The sequence below is a fragment of the Pelophylax lessonae genome (genome assembly GCF_965119305.1).
Source record: "Pelophylax lessonae genome assembly, chromosome: 6".
Classification (NCBI taxonomy): domain Eukaryota; kingdom Metazoa; phylum Chordata; class Amphibia; order Anura; family Ranidae; genus Pelophylax; species Pelophylax lessonae.
In genome coordinates this window covers 86,642,877-86,662,352 of record NC_138773.1, presented here as the reverse complement: position 1 = coordinate 86,662,352, position 19,476 = coordinate 86,642,877, and the positions used below count along the sequence as shown (strand labels likewise).

The 19,476-nt window shown below is 42.7% G+C and overlaps 1 protein-coding gene across 4 annotated transcripts in view; it reads left to right on the top strand.

Moving 5' to 3' along the window:
- ELFN1 (extracellular leucine rich repeat and fibronectin type III domain containing 1) overlaps positions 1 to 17,700 on the top strand; it is an 895,638-nt gene extending 877,938 nt beyond the window's left edge. For all 4 annotated transcript variants that reach the window (XM_082260827.1, XM_082260824.1, XM_082260825.1 and 1 more), the window contains one exon: positions 13,823 to 17,700. In XM_082260827.1, coding sequence (XP_082116953.1) covers positions 14,215 to 16,644 — 2,430 coding nt within the window. In that variant the 5' untranslated portion in view covers positions 13,823 to 14,214 and the 3' untranslated portion in view covers positions 16,645 to 17,700. The remainder of the gene's footprint in view (positions 1 to 13,822) is intronic.
- The last annotated feature ends 1,776 nt before the right edge of the window (positions 17,701 to 19,476 follow it).

Below are 19,476 nucleotides of genomic sequence, written 5' to 3'. Positions count from 1 at the left end.
GGCCAAAAGTGGTGGGCCAATTAGAGGATGGCGTTTAAGGGACGGAGAGACCGAGGAAAGGGGCATCCAAGCTAAGAGGTGAAGCGGGATCTCCGAGAAGGCGTTCTCAAGAGTAACAACCGCTTTACAAGAGGAGTGGAGATTCCAGTCGAGAAGTCTGGTCAGGATGCAGGCCTTATGATAATTTTGTAGTTCGGGGATGCCCAAACCCCCTTTGTGCTTCGGGGCCGATAGACTGGAAAATTTGATCCTGGGAGGTTTCCCATCCCATAGAAATTGAGAACTGCTAGCCCGGAGAGTCGAGAAGAATGACGACGGAAGATGAATGGGAGCTGCCTGAAAAAGATATAGGAGCCTAGGGAGGATGGACATCTTGAGCAGAGCAGCTCTGCCAAACCATGAAATGCGTAGATTCTTCCAGGTCCGCAAATCGCGGCATATAGCTGAGAGCAAGGGCCTGTAATTCGTGTCAAAGAGGGATTCAAGTCGATGGGGTATATGAATACCTAGGTAAGGAATGGACACTGGCGCCCAAAGAAAAGGAAAGTTGGCCTTGCATCTTTCCATATCTGGAGCAGGGAGGGTGACGTTTAGGGCCATGGACTTAGAATAGTTTATTTTTAGGTTCGAAAGGGAGCGGAAAAGTGTCAGGTCTTGTAGTAGGTTGGGTATGGAGACGTGTGGTTGGGAGAGGAAAAGCAACATATCATCCGCGAAGGCGGCAACTTTGTGGGTGGTATCGCCTACTGGGATCCCGCGGACATTTGGGTTTGAGCGGAGCATATTTAAGAAGGGTTCCAGGGAGAGTACAAAGAGGATGGGGGACAGGGGACAGCCCTGACGCGTACCATTGGAAAGGTGGAAGGCGTCCGACAGGTGGCCGTTGATCCGCACTCGGGCTATCTGATTGGTATACAATGCACGTATGCTCAGTATCATTCTCTCTTGCAATCCTATAGATGCCAGCATGGATAAAAGATAGTCCCAGGCCACTCTGTCGAACGCCTTCTCTGCGTCTAGGGAAAGAAAAAACCCGGGGAAGTTGCGGGAAGTAAGCCAATGGTGGATATTCAATGCCCTAGTAGTGTTGTCCCGCGCCTCCCTCCCCGGGATGAAACCAACTTGGTCTAAAGAGACCAGGGAAGGAAGGAGCGGGGCAAGACGGTTCGCTAGAATTTTTGCATAGAGTTTGGCGTCCACATTTAAAAGAGAGATGGGACGGTAACTAGAAACAAGCGTATCGTCCTTTCCTTCCTTCGGGATGACTGTGATATATGCCTCTAGCAGTGATGTGGAATGGTGTTGGTGTTGGGATTCCGCCAAACTACCGAAAGCTCTAACAAAGTGAGGCTTAAGTATGTCTGCAAAAGCCCGATAGTAAAGGAGAGGGAGGCCGTCAGGTCCAGGCGCCTTACCCGGTTTCATCTCGCGGAGAGCCCTAGAGAGCTCCTCTGTGGTGATGGGAGATTCAAGAGCCTCGGCATCTTGAGCAGAGAGGGGAGACATACCATGGGAAGAGAAAAAATTCTCGAGTTGGGATTTCCTTGAGGCAGTCTGAGAAGGGCTGTCTGGGGTTGAGGAGAGATTGTATAGGTCCTTATAGAATTCCTCGAATTGGCGAGCGATATCCACATTAGAGGAATGGAGGGAGCCAGAGGAATCTCTGATCGTGTGGATCGAGGAAAGGCCAGTCTTGGGACGGGTGGCCCGGGCCAAGAGGCGACCACTCTTATTTCCGCGTTCATAAAACACTTTTCGGCTTAATACCAGCCTCCGATGTGCCTGAAGACCTAGCAGGTCCTTCAGGCGTGTGCGGATCTCAAGGAGCTCTGGCGCAGCAGATTGAGCGAGGGATCGTTTGTATAACGTCTCAAGGGTGGTTAGTCGGGAGTAGAGATCCTGCAGTTCGCGTTGGTGTGTTTTTTGCAGGGATGCAGCTATAGCTAGAAACTCGCCTCTAATCACACACTTATGAGCCTCCCATTGAACCAGGGGTCCGGTATCGGGAGTATCTTTGAGTTCAAAGTATTCTTTAAGTTTAGAGGTCAAACTGGAAAGAGCTACTCCATCTTTAAGAAGAGAGGGGTTCAATCTCCACGTTTTAGTCCTCGTAATGCGTTCAGGGAATGGAAGAGTCATAGTTATAGGACTATGGTCCGAAAGGACCCTCGGCTCAATGGAGGCATCAGAAAGAAATTGCAGGTCTGGCTGGGAGAGAAAAATGTAATCAATCCTCGAGAATTTCGAGTGGGGGGCGGAAAAGAAGGTATAATCCCTATCATTAGGGAAAAGTGTTCTCCAGGAGTCATGGAGATGTGAAGACCGGAGCTGAAGGCGGATTTGACGTAATGCTCGGAATGGTAACACTGAGGCATTAGTCGAAGAGTCTAGGAGGGGATTAAGAGGAACGTTAAAATCACCTCCAAGTATTAAGAGACCCGCAGTAAAGTCCGCGAGTTCTTGGCATACTGTTCGAAAAAAAGGAACTTGTTTGTTATTTGGTGCGTAGATATTGGCCAGGGTTACTGGACGGGTGTTGAGGCGGCCCTTAACAAAAAGGAACCTGCCCTCAGGATCCGCTCTAACATCTAAAGGCTGAAAGTCAACTTGTTTGGAGAGCAGAATAGAGACTCCACGTGACTTGGAGCCTTCAGACGTGGCGTGAAACGTGGTGGGGAAATGTTTATTAGAAAAGGAAAGCGGATCACCTGTTCTGAAATGAGTTTCCTGCACAAGTAGAATTTGGGCCCGTAATCTTAGGGCTTCCGCTAAAAATTGTGAGCGCTTTTCGGGAATGTTTAGACCTTGAGCATTGGATGAGAGAATCTTGATAGTGCGCTGCGTGTTGATTACTTCCGGATCAGGCATGATGGCGTCCACTCAGGAAAAGAACTGATTTAGGGATTAGGAGAAGGGAAATGGAAATAGGGGAGAATGGGAGGGAAGGGGGAGAAGAAAGGGAAAAAGTGGAAGGGGTGAGGGATGAGGGAACAAAAATAAATAGGGGAACAAGAGGAAAAAGTGTAGAAAAAGGAAAAAAAATTCAGAAAAGGGAGAAGCAGGTAGAAAGAGAAGGGAGGGGAAAGGGGGGCCAGGGAAAAAACACAAGGATGAGGAGGGCAGGTAAAAGTCCCCTAGTCGACCTCAATCAGCAATTTGAATTAAACTACCGCTAGAGGAGGTGTAGGGGGGAGAGACACAAAGTGTCACGGGTCAACAACAGTTGAAAACTGTCGTTGAGGTGAGGAACTATAGTCTGGGAACGGTCCCAAATCAGGCACAGGGCAGCTCTGCACTGGGGATCAGCAGATCAAGTATGATAAATGGTAGTAGGTGTCTCATAGTAGATGGCTAAGAGGGTCACTAAACATATTGAAATAGTGTTATAATGAAAGGAGCGATAAATAATAATATTAATATCAAGATCAGTCCGGGTGAACAGTTGCATGTATTGCAATTGTAATCAAATTAAGTGTGGTACGACATAACATAGGAAAGTAGGCAGGAGTAACCAGAACGATGAGATTGTATCATAAAACGGCAAACAGTAAAGTCAATATCGTGGCATGTCTGCATATTAAACAAGCAGGTATTAAATTAACACAAGGTATAACCAGCCCAGCCTAGTCCAGTCCAGTCCTCCTCTCCCCTCCCATACAGTACAGGGGAAATGGTGATCTGAAGGGGAAGGTAAGGGCAGTCCTGGGGTAGCAGTCTGGGGGGGTACATCCATCTGTCCCCTTTATAAATGCTTTTATTGTCAGGGCCAGTGATCTCCACATCGATGTCCAGGAAGCCCCCCTCAGCCACCTCGAAGATCAGGCCCATCTTGGTGCCGGACGTCACATGCTCGTAGTAGCACTCTTCTGCGTGAGCGTCGATGCTGACGAAGTAACCTGAGGCGGTGGCGGAGAAGAAGGCGACCAGGGCGACGAGCTCTGAAATGGTGAACATGGCGAGGCAGGGGGGCAGCGAGCACAGGCCGGGAGTGTTGTTTCCAAGTCTGGGCCTCAGTCTGAAAGAGGCGTCACCTCTCCAGGCAGCCGGGGAACGAGCTGCTAATGCCCGCTGTAATTTTTTTTAATCTGGCGCCAGTACCTGGAAGTGATGTCATGACATCACTTCTGGGTTTTTGCATGGAGACCCGATCAGAGCCGAATGCGGCTTTGATCGGGTCTTCGGCGGCCATGCCGGCTGGTTGCCCAGGTCTCCCGGTGGGGCGGCGGGAGGGGAGGGACGTCCCCTTCCACTTCTTGTAATGACAGCTGAGCGGCTTCTCAGCTGCATTGGTTGTTATTACAAGACAGCCGACCATTGGCTATGGATGCCGGTACCGGAGTGATGCCTCTAGCTGCAGGCATCACTCCGGTACAAGCACTTTCCAAAATATCGGCAATATCGGTAACCTCAGGGGCCGATTCCGATATATATCGGAGAAAGTGCATATCGGACCTCGAAATATCGGCTTTGCCGATAATTGGTCGATCCCTACTGTAAATGAAGAAGTGGAGTAACTAATAAACGCCACATGTTTTAAGTTTTCTTCTGCTTAGTGAATTTTAGATCCATTTGGGTCCAAAAAGCTACCACCCAGATAGCAAACAATTGAGTTGCAAGTTTTAAAATGATTTGCTAAGCTTTTGTTAGGCTTCAAATGTTTGTTGAACAATTGCAGCAATTTTGCATTGCTTGACTCCAGATCAACTTTCTTTGCAAAAATTCTTCATGTCTGCTGCATGTTCTGGTTCAGTTATGTTGTGCAATAGTCCTCCCACCACAGGGGTCACTGTGACTTGCAGAGCTCTTGCTGTAGACTCACCACAGCAAATTGTACTCTTGATAGAGACTTGCCATGCTAATTTACTACAAATTAGAAAAGTATCAACTAGAACTTGTGCTTTAAAAGTGCTCTGCAAGTGTACAACTTGCCAGTGAAAATGTGCAGCAAGTTAACAAGATTTACAATGCAACACTGCCACAAATTGTGGCAAGTTACCCTTGCTATCTGGGCAAGTGTTGTAACAAGGAGATGGCTGCTTAAGACCTATCAGATTTTTGAAGCCTGGGATTATAGAAAATATATTTGAATGTATTTAAAACATTATTATGGCATATCAATGGCAGTTCCCAGAATGATTTTTCCTGCCATCTACCGTAGATTTGAGTAATAAAAAATAAAAAAATGACTTCATGCACCTAGAGATGCCTTCAGAAGTCTGCTGTTACATCTGAATTCCCAGCTGTTCCTAAAAGTGACAAAGCTTGCCTGCCCTTTCCTGCCTTCAGCACATTCCAATTGACATCTGAGGCTGCTCATAATGTTAAAGAGGAAGTAAACCCTTCTCTGACACTTTTACCTATAGGTAAGCCTATATTGAGGCTTACCTATAGGTACTGTAAATATCTCCTAAACATGTACCGTTTAGGAGATATTTACCTTACATGCAGCCAGTGACGTCACTGGCGCATGCGCTCTGAAGGAACGGCCGCTGGTGCCATTCCTTCAGAGTCCCGTGCCGTGACCGTCGGCTCCCGTGCGCGTGCGCGGGAGTGACGTCACCGCGGCTCCGGCCAATCAGATGGCCGGATGCCGCGATCCCAGAAGACGGGAGGCTGGACATGTCGCCCGTCATACAGGTGAGTGGGCGGCGCTGCGGGGGCTAGTTCTGAGGAAAGTATTTCATAATGAGCTAGTATGCGATGCATACTAGCTCATTATGTTTTTCTCTTTCAGGTTAAAAAAAAAATATATATATATATGGGTTTACAACCTCTTTAATGAATTTAAAGAAATAATTGGAAGGGGGCAGAAGGGAGGAAGGGGGCAAGCTCCAACACCAACAACTACCTACCAGTATTAGAGTTTTGCCTGTCAGAGAACCCCAGGATTTGGCTTTAACCACTTAAGCCCCGGAAGATTTTACCTCCATTCCGACCAGGGTTTTTTTTGCGATTCGGCACTGCGTGACTTTAACGGACAATTGCGCGGTCGTGCGATGATGTACCTAAACGAGTTTGATGTCCTTTTTTTCCCACAAACAGAGCTTTCTTTTGGTGGTATTTGATCACCTGTGCGAATTTTTGATCATGCGCTATAAACAAAAAAAGAGCGTCAATTTTGCAAAATAACAATATTTTTCAAATTTTTATATGAAATTCCCCCCAAAAAAATGTAAAAATCTAAATTTTTTAACATTTTTGGCCAATTTGTTTTATGCTACCTATGTTTGGTAAAACAAATCGCAAAAAGCGTATTTTGATTGGTTTGCGCAAAAGTTATCGCGTTTATTAACAAAGGGAAAGATTTTTGTCATTTTTGTTGTTTTTTTTTTTAACGCGTAATGGCGGCGATCTGCGATTTTTTTTGCGGTACTGCGACATTGCGGCGGACAGATCGGACCCTTGACTGACATTTTTGACACTTTTGGGGTTACCAGTGACATTTCTACAGTAATCAGTGCTATACATATGCACTGTTACTGTGAAATTACACTGGCAGTGAATGGGTTAACTTTTTTTTGAGAGGGAGGGGTTATGTGTGTCCCTAGGGGCATGATTCTAACTGTGATTGGCTGTGGCTTGAGGTGTAGGAACAGTGATCAACAGTCCTACATAGTAGAACCGTATAATCACTATTCCTACACAGGGGAGAATGACAGGCAGCTTGTTTACATCAGCCGCCTGCCTTTCTCCCACTGCACCGACGATCGCTGAGTGACCGGCGGACATCGGGTCAGCCGGTCACACGTGCGGGGGGGGGTCCGTGACCACGCGGGAGAGCACCTCCGGGGGCGCGCGGGAGCTCCCTAGACCCTCACAGGCTAGCGACGTAGTACTACGTCGCTCTGCCTGTGAGGGGCTGACCGCCGCAGTAAATAGTCATGCGGCGGTCGGCAAGCGGTTAAAGAGTAGCTCCTTTTTTTTTTTTAAGGAAAAAATAATCCCCTATGGGTTTACAAGTATTTTAAACCTTTTTGCAGATTTCTACCTGGTTCTGCTCTGAAGTAACAATGTTGGACAATGTCCTGTGATCAATGAGCAAATAAGCTGGTGCACTTTGAATGTTCTGATGAGAAAAGTTGCATTTTTTGCAGTTTGCATCCGTTTAGAAGTAATTAACCTTTAGGGATTATCTAATCAAAAATGACATTTTTGTTGAAGAGGATGCCTAAAATTTGACTACTTGTATCTTAGTGCAGAGTTTTTCACCCAAGAGGGAAATGACATTTTTGTGTGCTTTATTGCGCTGAATCTTAAAGAAAATTACAGAGCTGCAGCCTTAAAAGGAAAGTTAATTAAAAAAAACATAAAATTACAATATGGCTTGCATATCAATTGTACATTCTTTATTATTTCTATTTTATTTTATATTTTTCTTCCACAAAAATAGAGTTACGCTTTAACAGTTGATAGGTTACTGCAGGTATGTACTTGCAGCTTTATTTTTATGACAGAGGCAGGAGTCTTGAGTACTAGAGTAAAAAGTGTCTACTCTGCAGAAAATAAAAGTATCTGCATTACTTGTAGGAACTAATCAGAGCCTTTCATTTTCTTACAAGAAATAGACAAATGACTACTGGAATCTCAAAACTTGCGAATCCAAAGTTAGTATTTATGCTTCTCTTTATAAATGAAGTCCAATATCTCCCAACCAACCAGTGTTTGTACATGGCAGCGTCCTATCTCCATCCAGATAGTTCATATACATGTTGGATACCATCCATTCTCTTGGCGCCTGACAGTTGATGAATGTACACTGAGCTGTTTCAGGTATATTTAATCATTAATAAAGGTTTTCTGTGCCATCTTCGAGCTGTCTGCTTGAATTATTGCAGGCAAATGGATAGCCTGTGCTTGGCTTAACTTTTGGTGCCTTTTAACGATTAAAAATATACAAATCCCCTCTCTTTGTGCATGCCTGATTAAACATTTATAATTTGTAATTCATCATTTTAATTTCTCTGTTACTCTGCTTGGGTGAGTCTTCCATTTTGTTTCTAATAGCAAAGCAGCAATTAGGTCAGAGAGTGGAGCTGGCTTTAACCATCTAACTTCTGCACAGGATTTTCAGTGATGAAGTATCTACCTAAATAAACAATGGCCATGACTTCGAAATAGAGAAACCACTGCAAGATAATTAAAAAAAAAAGGCCAACAGACTGAGGTCAGCAGTGAAAAATTACAAGTGTGGTTTGGTAGCAAGGCTTTGGAAAGTTGGGAGCTGGTTTTATCGAAAAGCAAGGACTCATGCATGTTATAGGCAACATTTAGGACAACCTGTCACTTTGACCATTTAGGGCAAAGTGATGGATTTTCCTAAAAAGCTATCACACTCCCCCAAACACATCAATTCCTACCTTCTCTGTTCTGCTCTGATGCCCTAGCTCTGAGTCTAATCCATGTTTGAGTTTTATATCACAGGGTTCCCCGACATCACATGATTGTTTTCTAGCCTTGTGTATTGCTAGGCAAATGATCCCTAAACTATGTTAGCACTGGGTATTTCTAAAACTCCAACAGACTGATTAGTAGGGGGTGCAGCATAGAAGATTTTTACTGAATAGGCAAGATGGGTTTCTTTTAAGTGGATATAAAATCCGTTGGGGCGGGCTCTTGCCTTAATGTGCAATATGCACAGCATACTGTTGGAGAATTTAAAGTCTTACTAAACCCACAAAAGTAAAATCAGCCTGTATATGCAGTAAAGCATGCTTGTTATACTCACTGTTGGACTAAAGGGGTTAATCCTGCACATTAAGTAAAAAGGCTTTTTGATCCTGTCTTCTCTGATTCCCTCCTTCTTCCACAGTCCCCAATCTATCTGCTGATAGAACAGAGTCTGGGGGGCACTCTGCACATGCTCAGTTTGGTGTGTATATCTAGAGCATTTTTTGTTTTGTTTTTTTCTTGGGGGGGGGGGGGGTGCATATGATCAGCCAATCAGCACTGTCCAGGGGATCAGGGGTCCTGCAGCCTCATAGGGGAGTCAGAGTAGACTGAAAAGTCCTCCTACAGGCATTAACCAGACACTGATAGAAGTCACAAGACTGCTATATACTGCTGATGAGGATGGTATTTAGCAGTTTATATTTACTAAAATAATTGCATTTCCATGTTCTGTGTACTGTGGGTACCAGATATAGTGAAGGCAGGGTCCTGGGTTCAGTAACACTTTAAGGAAACTTGTTGCATTGTCCTGATTGGGCAAAGCACAGAACTGTTTTAGGTGAGCCAGGGGAGGCTGCAGCAGTTTCTACTGGCAAAAACATGCTCCGAAATGCACCAGCCGTTCTGGTAAATGTCAACATTGCCAGATGGGCAGTCAGGTCCTGCTATAGTGTCTTGTGGCAATGGACAACAGTTGCATATACTATATTATGTTCATTCCATTGTGATGACAATTTACAGTCATGTACAGCTTGCTGTAATTAAGCTTAAACTTTTCCTGTGTCATTTAGCTTTAATACAGAAAGACAAATCCATTTCTTGCTGTCTGTGAAAGCAATAATTGCTGCTAGCTGGCTGGCTTCCCATAACGGCACGTATTAGATCTCTTCAGAGTATGTGTTCCTCCGCAAAACAGAAGTATGAAAGAAATATCCTTTGGTCTGAAACAAGGTCTAAACTCCCCAGACATGTCACAGCAATCCAGTAAACTGTGAGATTAGCCTTCTTACGTTTCTCTTTTCTTAATGCTGCCATTCCATTCACACTTTGGAAAGCAAATAACCGTCAAATTGCTTGCTCTAATGAGCTGAAATTAAACTCTACTCCTGATAAAATGTGTTTATTACACTAGTCTGTATGGCAAGCGAAAGTCATTTTGGGTGAGGGAGAGACTTGTATATATAGCACGAAGATATAAATGAGCTGCCTAAGATTTGTAATGTTAGGGATTAAACACATTTATGTCAGCATTGGAGGTCAAACTCAAGGTCATTCTACTTGTTGTTCCATAACCACATGCTGTAGAATGTTATTTTCTTTCAGGACCAGATAGATTCTAGACCTCTCACAAGACTCTGTAAAGACTATTGTAGACTGTAGGCTATTGTAAATTAGGATAGACAATAATTATCCTGGCACGTCTGCTTGCAGGTACAGATTTGTGTAAAGTGTCATTAAGCCACATCAATAAAGTGGTTGCAAACTCTGTGACACCACTTGTACCTACAGGTAAGCCTATAATAAGATTTACGTGTAGGTACTGTGAATATCTCCTAAACTTGCACAGTTTAGGAGATATTCAGAGTGCATGCAGCCGATGATGCCATCAGCACATGCGCTCTGAAGGTCTGGACCTTCAGAGCTCATGCCATAAACAGCAGCTCCCCCAAGCATGCACAGGAAATGACGTCATTGCGGTTTCGGCTACACACAGCGCCGCAGCCCAGGAACCAAGAAGAAACACTGGGGAAGATGTCAGCAGTCTTAGCGGTGAGCGGGCCCCACTGGAAGGGCTTCACTCTAAGGTAAGTATTTCATAATGAGCTAGTATGCAATGCATACTAGCTCAATATGCCGCTGTCTTACAGGGTTTTTTTTTCAGGGTTTATTACCTCTTTAAAAAATATCAATAAATGCTATATTACATGCTGTTCAAACTCACTCAGTCACTATGGGATTTGTTTTCTGTATTCTGCAAAAAAACCTGGTTGAACCTGCTCTTCTTTTTCTCCCCCCTGCTGTTCATGTCCCCACTGCAATTGGGGATTTTTCAGAGCAGTGTTGGCAGCTAGTGCACATTCTCAGTTTTCAGTGTATTTTCTACACTAAACATTTTTTCCTAAGCAGCCCGTGTGACTTTAGAATGACACATGTGGGTGTATACACAGTGACACTCTCCCCCCCCCTCCCCATGCCCACTAACAAGCTGAACACAAGGGGGGAGGGATATTACATCCTGATTGATGGGGGCGCCACCTCCATGTTAATCTAAGACACAGGCTCGAGGGGTGTGACACAGCCTATGACTGGCAGAAATTGCCAGTTATTGCCAAAAAATTATAAAGATTTGATTTCAAATATATATTTGTATAACAATTTAAACCAGTTTATTGATATTAATTATTAAATTTAACTCTGTATTCCAAAGGCCTTTTTTTTTCTTATTATTTTGAAAATGTGACCAGTAGCAGAGGACTGGAAGCTTCTGCCACTGTTTCCCTACAGACCGACTAGGAAAGAGCTGGGTCATGTGACAGCTGTATATCAATTAGGAAAAAGGATACATTGATGTTTTTTTTATTAAAATAGTTACTGTGTCATCATCCACATACAGAAAGAGAAGGGATAATGTAAATTAAACTGTGTGTTTAGTATCACTTTAAGGACACAGCCTAATACTACATCATTTGAAGGAAGATGGGCCAATCTACTCTTATTCTAATAACTTACCATATGCAATACCTATCTCAGCATGCACGAATATAGTAAAGTAGTTATTGGCTATTATTGTTATCAGCTCATTAGGACATTCCCCTGACTTGTGAGGTACAAGGCGTCAAAAACTTGTGAGGTACAAGGCGTCAAAAAGAGTGGTTGCACTCTGACTTACTCATTCCTACAAGAAATAAAAAATGTGTAACCCAAAGATGTAGGATGTTTAGGCAATTATCGAACAAATGTGCCAAACTACCAAGTTTTAACAGCCCATGTATGGTAATCCAGTACCCTAAACGGTCCACTCCTCCAGATAGGAAATGTTAAGATCATGTTATATTGGTTAGGATACTACTCAGTAAAACAGGATCAGCCTGAGGGGGTCTACTGCCAATAAGGGGTCTAGAAGATCAATTAAAAAAAAAAAGATGGCATTATAACAGAGATGAATTATAGATGTTTAAGAAAAGCCAAGTGTGCCATACTTTTGTTACATAGTACATAGTGAATTTGAATAAGCAATCCCTGGATTCATAGATGGACTGGTACAGAAGGAAAGATGCATTTATGAAGAATTTCCAAAAGTTCAATGAAAGGTCTGCTACGTTCTTCCAGCAGAATACTATAGCTTTCTGGGCGTAGAACAAAAGAATGCTCAGGAAGGTTCTGGCACAGTTGGTTGTAGCCATTCTCCATCTGGGACATACAAGGTGATCAGTGAGAAGACTGAGCGGGGTGGCATTAAGCCAGAGCAAAAGGAAGAGGGAATCTCTGATGGGGGCAATTTGCAGTGATGCAGCGCACAAAATTTCAAGGTCTAAATGTAGCTTTCTTGATTAGGGTAAGTTGAAATAAAAACTTCGCTATAGTATACATGTCCCATAAGACCCTAGATAGGCTCCCTCAATCAGGACAGCTGCATTTGTGTCATTAGATATTAGCCAACTATGATTGTGGGATAAAAATGCAGCTATAAATATTTGTGCAGGTCAAGACATGCCAAACCTCTATGAAGCCAAGGGCATAGCAGAGACTAGAGCTTAAATCCCGGACAGGCTGGGTCCCATAAAATAGACAACATGAGGGTATTCAACTGTTTAAAATAAAAGTATATACATGGTGGCACAAGCAGATAGCATTACACTAAATGGTAGTCCGTAGGGTAGCCCTGTAGGCTGTCCTAATAGTCTTTGATGTGGGAAAGGAAGCAGTTCATGGACTAAGGGCCAGCCTAGTGGGGACCGGAAGCAATATCCAGACATGCAAGATACAAAGCGAGAAAACAGGCGCCTCTGAGTACAGATTGTAACATTTAATGAGCAAGGTACAGTAAAAACTTACATCAAAGTGAGTGAATGTAGATAAATGGGTCCTCTGACATCCATGTTGGGCATGGGGCCACCGCTGATGGTCAATAGTCCTCTGTGTCCTTCCAGTTCCTTATCGATTGCTTTCATTTGCTACTTGGAATTAGACTCTAAAACTGCATTTACGCCTAGGCTTTCTGAAAATGCGGGCAGAGACATACATTTCTTCCGGTGTTTTCAGAAACATCCAAAAAACTAGCTTAAATTGTTAATCTCACTTGGTCTGGGGCTCCATGCAAGATCTCACCTTGTGGAGTTTCAATGAGAACAGTGAGCAATCAGCCCAGAACTACACAGGAGAAAGTTTTTAATGATATTAAGGCAGCTGGGACCATAATTACCAAAAAAACAACTGGTAACCCACTACGCCATGAAGGACTTAAATCCTGCAGTGCCCACAATGCCCCCCAAATAGCACCCCAAATAAGGATAGAAGTTTCAAAATGTATGAAGGGCGCACAAAATTGCAGAACGCAGAACACCAAACGCGCTTGGCTCAATGCCAAAAAAATGTACTTTGGTGTTTTTTGCATGAAATGCAGTTCAGTCTAGTAAATAGGCTGGCCTCTGCTGTCACACGCAAAGGACACCAGAAAACGTAGCAAAACAAACGACGTGCTGCATCACTCAGAAGTGAATGCGGCCTTAAAAGCAAAGCAAGGATGAGCCTGGGGCTCAGAGCTTAAACTTTTCTATTCTTCATCAAGCTCAGAAGCAATATATCAGCTATTATAACTACTTTTTTTTTTTTTTTCAATTTTCAAAACATTAGCCTCCAGTGTGTTTTTACCTGGCATATATCCTGTATGTCAGTAATTTTTTTGAACAAACTTACTTTTTTGAAATATGGACTAAATACAACAAAGAAGCTGAAGGTTTTATTGTTTACCATATTATAAGCTGCTGGGTAATTATCTTTATTGCAACAACCCATCTGAATGTTAGAAATGTAATGCATCATCAGTTAATATCTGTACTGAGACGTTTCTATTATTTTTCAATCACAAATGTTTTGAAGGATAGAAGGAAACAATCATAAACACTCATATGTGCATTTCTTTTTGGTTTTTTAGGAAGATTTCTGGAGCACTGTGAATACTTCAGTTACTGAGAAGAAAAAAAGCTTGAAGATGGAACGCCAGTGGCTGAAAAGGAAGGGCCTGCAAATTACCGAATAATTTTAGAGATCAACCAGCAAATGTGTCTTCGTCTTTAGGGGCCCCAGATTCAGACTTCAATATGCACAAGGAATTTGCTTCCAACACACCTACAGAGTAGACTGTTCGACTCATCCCAAGTCTTCCTCTGGCAAGAACTGACATTAACGCTCAATGTTCAGAACAATTTATATTGTACAGATGCGGAGAAAAGTGAAAAAAGGGAAATTCTTCTTCATTTTATAATTTACTGTATTTCACAAAACTAGAACATACCAAGGGGTTTAAGTTCTGGAGCATAATTCACAATGGCAGTTCACAAAGAAATAGAAATGCCAGAACTCTGTTTATGGATGTTTGTTCTATTTGCCCTTTTATATACTGGACAAGTACAGGGAGACTGCTGGCTGATCGAAGGAGACAAGGGTTTCGTTTGGCTAGCTATTTGCAGTCAAAACCAGCCACCTTATGAGTCTATACCACAGCACATTAATAGCACCATTGTGGACCTTCGGCTCAATGAGAATAAAATAAAGAGCGTCCACTACTCTTCACTAAGCCGTTTTGGCAACCTGACGTACCTCAACCTCACCAAGAATGAGGTGTCCTACATTGAAGATGGAGCCTTTGCTGGTCAGTTCAATCTGCAGGTGCTCCAGCTTGGCTACAATAGATTAAGAAATCTCACAGAGGGAATTCTTAGGGGGCTGGGCAAGTTGGAGTATCTCTACCTCCAAGCGAACCTCATTGAAACTGTGACTCCTAATGCCTTCTGGGAGTGCCCAAATATTATGAACATTGACTTGTCAATGAATCGGATCCAGAGGCTGGACAGTAACACCTTTGCAACCCTCAGTAAGCTAACTGTGTGTGAGTTGTACAGTAATCCTTTCTACTGCTCATGTGAGCTTCTGGGCTTCCTAAAGTGGCTGGACTTATTCACTAATATGACACGTACCTTTGACCGTATGCAGTGCGATTCCCCCCCGGACTACAGTGGTTATTTTTTGTTGGGTCAAGGAAGATCCAACTACCGCAATGCTCTTGGCATGCTGTCTGCTCTGTGCAAAGACGGTTCATATACTATGATGCCATATTTGATTTCTCCAAGGTACCAAGCCACCACTGGCCCTCCTGAAAGTCCTTGCTCTGAAGATGACTGTTTTTCTGGAGATGGGACTACACCCCTCATTAATGTCTATACACCTCCTGCCAATTCCAAAGTCAGCCTCAGTGTTAATTTAAACACAGAAACACATTCTGACGCAGTTCTAGTTGCAGAAATTCCATATCCTTACAGCAAGATGTACATCCTGGTTCAATACAATAATAGCTTCTTTACTGACATTCGGAACCTGAAGTCAGAAAAAGAGTCAATTAAGTTGGATGGGTTAAAACCCAATACAAATTACACTTACTGCGTTGCATCTATTCGCAACTCTCTCAGGTTCAACCACACCTGCATAGCCTTCTATACACGCAGCCATACCAAACAAGAACATGTGCCTACGCCTTCCACCGCCACTCACTATATCATGACTATCCTTGGCTGCCTGTTTGGTATGGTCATCATTCTAGGGATTGTGTATTACTGCCTGCGCAAAAGACGCCAAAAAGAGGAAAAGCACAAGAAAGCCGGTAGTAGTATGAAGAAAACAATAATTGAACTGAAATATGGTCCCGAGATGGAGACCCCCAGTATCAGTCAGCTGTCTCAAGGTCAGATGATGGGTCCAGAAACAATGTCACGCATCCCCTATTTGCCCTCAGTGGGGGAAGTGGAGCAATACAAACTTATAGAAACCAGTGAGACACCTAAGGCCACTAAAGGGAATTACATGGAAGTACGAACTGGTGAACAGTCTGAGAGAAGGGATTGTGAGTTGTCTATGCCCCCAGATACACAGAGTTCTGTCGCTGAGATATCCACTATTGCTAAAGAAGTGGACAAAGTAAATCAAATCATTAATAACTGTATAGATGCTTTGAAATCAGAAACCACTTCATTCCAAGGGGTGAAGTCTGGAGCTGTATCTACAGCAGAGCCCCAACTGGTATTAATATCAGAACAGATACCCAGCAAACATGGCTTTCTTTCCCCAGTATATAAGGAAAGTTACAGTCACCCATTACAGAGGCATCATAGCATGGAAGGGCCACAAAAACGCTCTAGCACATCTTCCAGTGGCTCTATCCGCAGCCCAAGATCCTTTCGGTCTGAAGGGTCAGCACATAAATCTGAAACAAAATACATTGAGAAGACTTCCCCAACTGCTGACACCATCCTCACTGTGACTCCAGCTGCTGCCATCTTGAGAGCAGAAGCTGAAAAGATTCGCCAGTACACAGAGCACCGGCATTCTTATCCGGGCTCACATCAGTCTGAGCAACAGCAGCAACAACAGCAACAACAACAGCCTCTTCCTCAGCATGATAACATGGGAGTGCGTAAAACTTCAATATTGGAACCTTTAACCCGGCCCAGACCCAGGGAACTGGCTTATTCCCAACTTTCACCTCACTACCACAACCTAAGCTACTCCTCCAGTCCAGAATATACATGCAAACCCTCCCACAGCATCTGGGAGCGTTTCAAACTCCACCGAAAGCGCCACAAAGAGGAAGAGTATATGGCAGCCGGCCACGCCCTGCGCAAAAAGGTCCAGTTTGCCAAAGATGAGGATCTTCATGACATCTTAGACTACTGGAAGGGTGTCTCTGCCCAGCACAAGTCCTGAGTCCTCACCTCTTCCCTTTGCCTCCAGCTACCCGTGACTTAATTTTTCTGTTTTCTTTTAGAATTCCTAACCCTGCCCTAGCCAGAGAGCCTGACAGAGCATTGTGAGTACGGCCCTCTGCAGGGCTCTAGTGGAAAAGAGGTTAACAGGACCAAAATCAAACTAGCAGCAGCTAATTTTTATTCTAAACTGTCTTAAAGAACGGAAAGGAAAAAATATATATACATATATATATCATATTATGAAAACAAAGCGGCAGAAAAAAAACGTAACTCACTCTCACAAGTGAGAGTATGCACCAAATCGGAAAAAAATATATACACTAAAACTGTGAAGAGGAATTACATTTTTTTAAACAAAAGTATATAAAAAAAAAAAACAACAACAAAAAAATAAAGACTTAAAGAGTGTGCTAGCGGGACTGGTCTGAACTGTACGCCTAATCGCATGTAATTTCATATTCCGACTTGCGTGGTTTGACTCGTGTGGAATTTCGTTCCTTCCCTTCATCTCTGCAGGACAAAGCAAAATTGAATACATTAAATAACAGCAACAGGACTGGAACATAACTCCTTTTGTTTACGTTAATTTTAATTTCAACTGAGTCTTCCAGTGCAGACTTTGAGGAGGCTCTCATTGAACACCTACAGCTGCATTTAAAACTGTGATCACTATTACACTGTACAGATACAAATTTCTATATTTGCAATGATTGCTGTAAAGAGAGAGAGAGAAAAATTAAATATGAGAATATATATATATATATAAATATACTTATAGCTTAACTCTTTGGCAGCCTGCGGAACTTGAGGCTTCTTGACAGTCACTGCTAAAGGGTTAAAAAAAATTACCCTGTTTGTATCAGGTTTTAATCATGGGTTTTAGAAACAAAAAAAGTTTTTTTTTTATTATTTCACTTTATTTTGTTTAAAAAAAAAAATAAGAATTCTATGTTTGTTGTTTTCAGGGTTGGTTTCATTATCTCTTTGCTGAATGGCTGTTTTCTGAAAGAGGTAAACTGCAATGAGAAATAGATGACACTCTTACAAAAATGAATCAGTGTTCTTGTGTGTTCTTTAACATTAAAAAAAAAAACCTAAACTGAGCTGGGCCCAAAAGGCAAGCAGAGGCCTAAAGACAGGTATGGCCTGTAGGCTCCCTGCAGCTGAACCTTTCCCCAATACTGACTTGCCAAGCCTTGTCCTGCATGGCTTGTCCTCCTCATAATAGAGATTGCGGCCGATAAGTTTAATTACTAGTGGTGTAATGATCAGAAGAGGTGTCAGAAGCACAGATCCACAGAATGAATAAAACATAAGCAGGGAGTTCCTTATACTGCAGGTACAGCTTCCTCTCCAGCAGGAGAAAAGTGAGCAGCACACTACTGACATGACCAAATCTCACTTGAAATCTCATGAGATTAGCAGTCAGAGGTAACAGTGCCTAGGCACAGAAAGTGCATTGTTATTTTTCAAAAGAATTTCATGACATAAGGTTAATCTTTCATGGCCTGGCCTAGGCACAAATAGCATATCTAAATCATCCCTCCCTATAAGATGGCAAATTTTCACATTTTGAGTTCAGGTCTACCTTATGTTTTGGTGCTTATTTACACCTCTGTAAATTCAGATGCCCTTGTACACATGTCGTCGGAGATTATAGCGCAATTTTGTAAATTTTTTTAAATGCGCTTTGATGTATTTTATTTGTGTTTTTTCTTTCTTTCTCGTTTTTTTTTTTTTCACATTTTTAATGCACTGAAAATATGCAAATACGTGTAATGCATGTATTTTGTCATTCCAATTCAGTTCTTTGGGCCTGGAACCCCATATCAGCATAGTTACATCACAGCAGGAACAGTTATTTTCTTTTTTTTTTAAATAGTCACGGCACCTCTATTGACTTTAATGTATCCTTTGTCCTGCCCGGGGGCAAACGCAGAGATGACTGAAATTTAGATTAAACAAATCCATCTGTGTTGTCTATAGCATACAAATCTCATTTTCTATTGTGCACTAGGAAAAGAGTATACGCGGAGTAGCTGGTATATAATTGGTTGTGACGAACAATGTCTCCATGTTTTATATTCTACCTTTAAAGCGACCCTGTCATTAACAACTCCAACATAAAATAAACACAATTGGTAAAAGAAGAAGGATATATATACGTACATTTCCTGCAGCCCATGTCTTAAAAACTCTGCTTTGTTGCAGAACTCTAGCTACTGCAGGTACCCATCACTTCTCACATGTTAAAGACCTACCCCCTACTGTGGTACCTACCTCTGACTTCCATGGCCTGTAGAAACATAAAAGCCAGCAAAAGGTACTCCAGATACAGTAGCAGAGGGGGAGCAGGTACTTAACACATTTAAAAGTTTTGGATATCTGCAGAGACCTACACAGTAAATGTGCTTTACTACATGCCAATCCCAGCTTTTCTAACTGCTTTTAATGTGAAGTTGTTAATTCTCAAATATCACAACAATACAATACTCAAAAGGTGAGTTTTAGTTCATTTCTAAAAGCTTAGAAACACCCACTGTGTGTTACTTTAGAGGGCTGGCAGGCTGCCAAGATCTGCTCTCATAGAAAAAAGCAGAGATATCAGTGCCTGTGTTTTGAACTTTGGAAATGAATTGCTCTACAATGCCTATAGGTAAGAAGGTAAGTGGGGGTTGTTTTAAACTGCTTTAACTGCTTGTTAATATATGTAAATATTTTAGTGTGCACTATCCAGGGCAAGGGTTCACTTTAATGAAAGGTTCACTTTAAGGCCTTACTTCAACCAAAATGTTTTTCTTGTTTTGTTTTGGACAGCTGGAAATGGTAA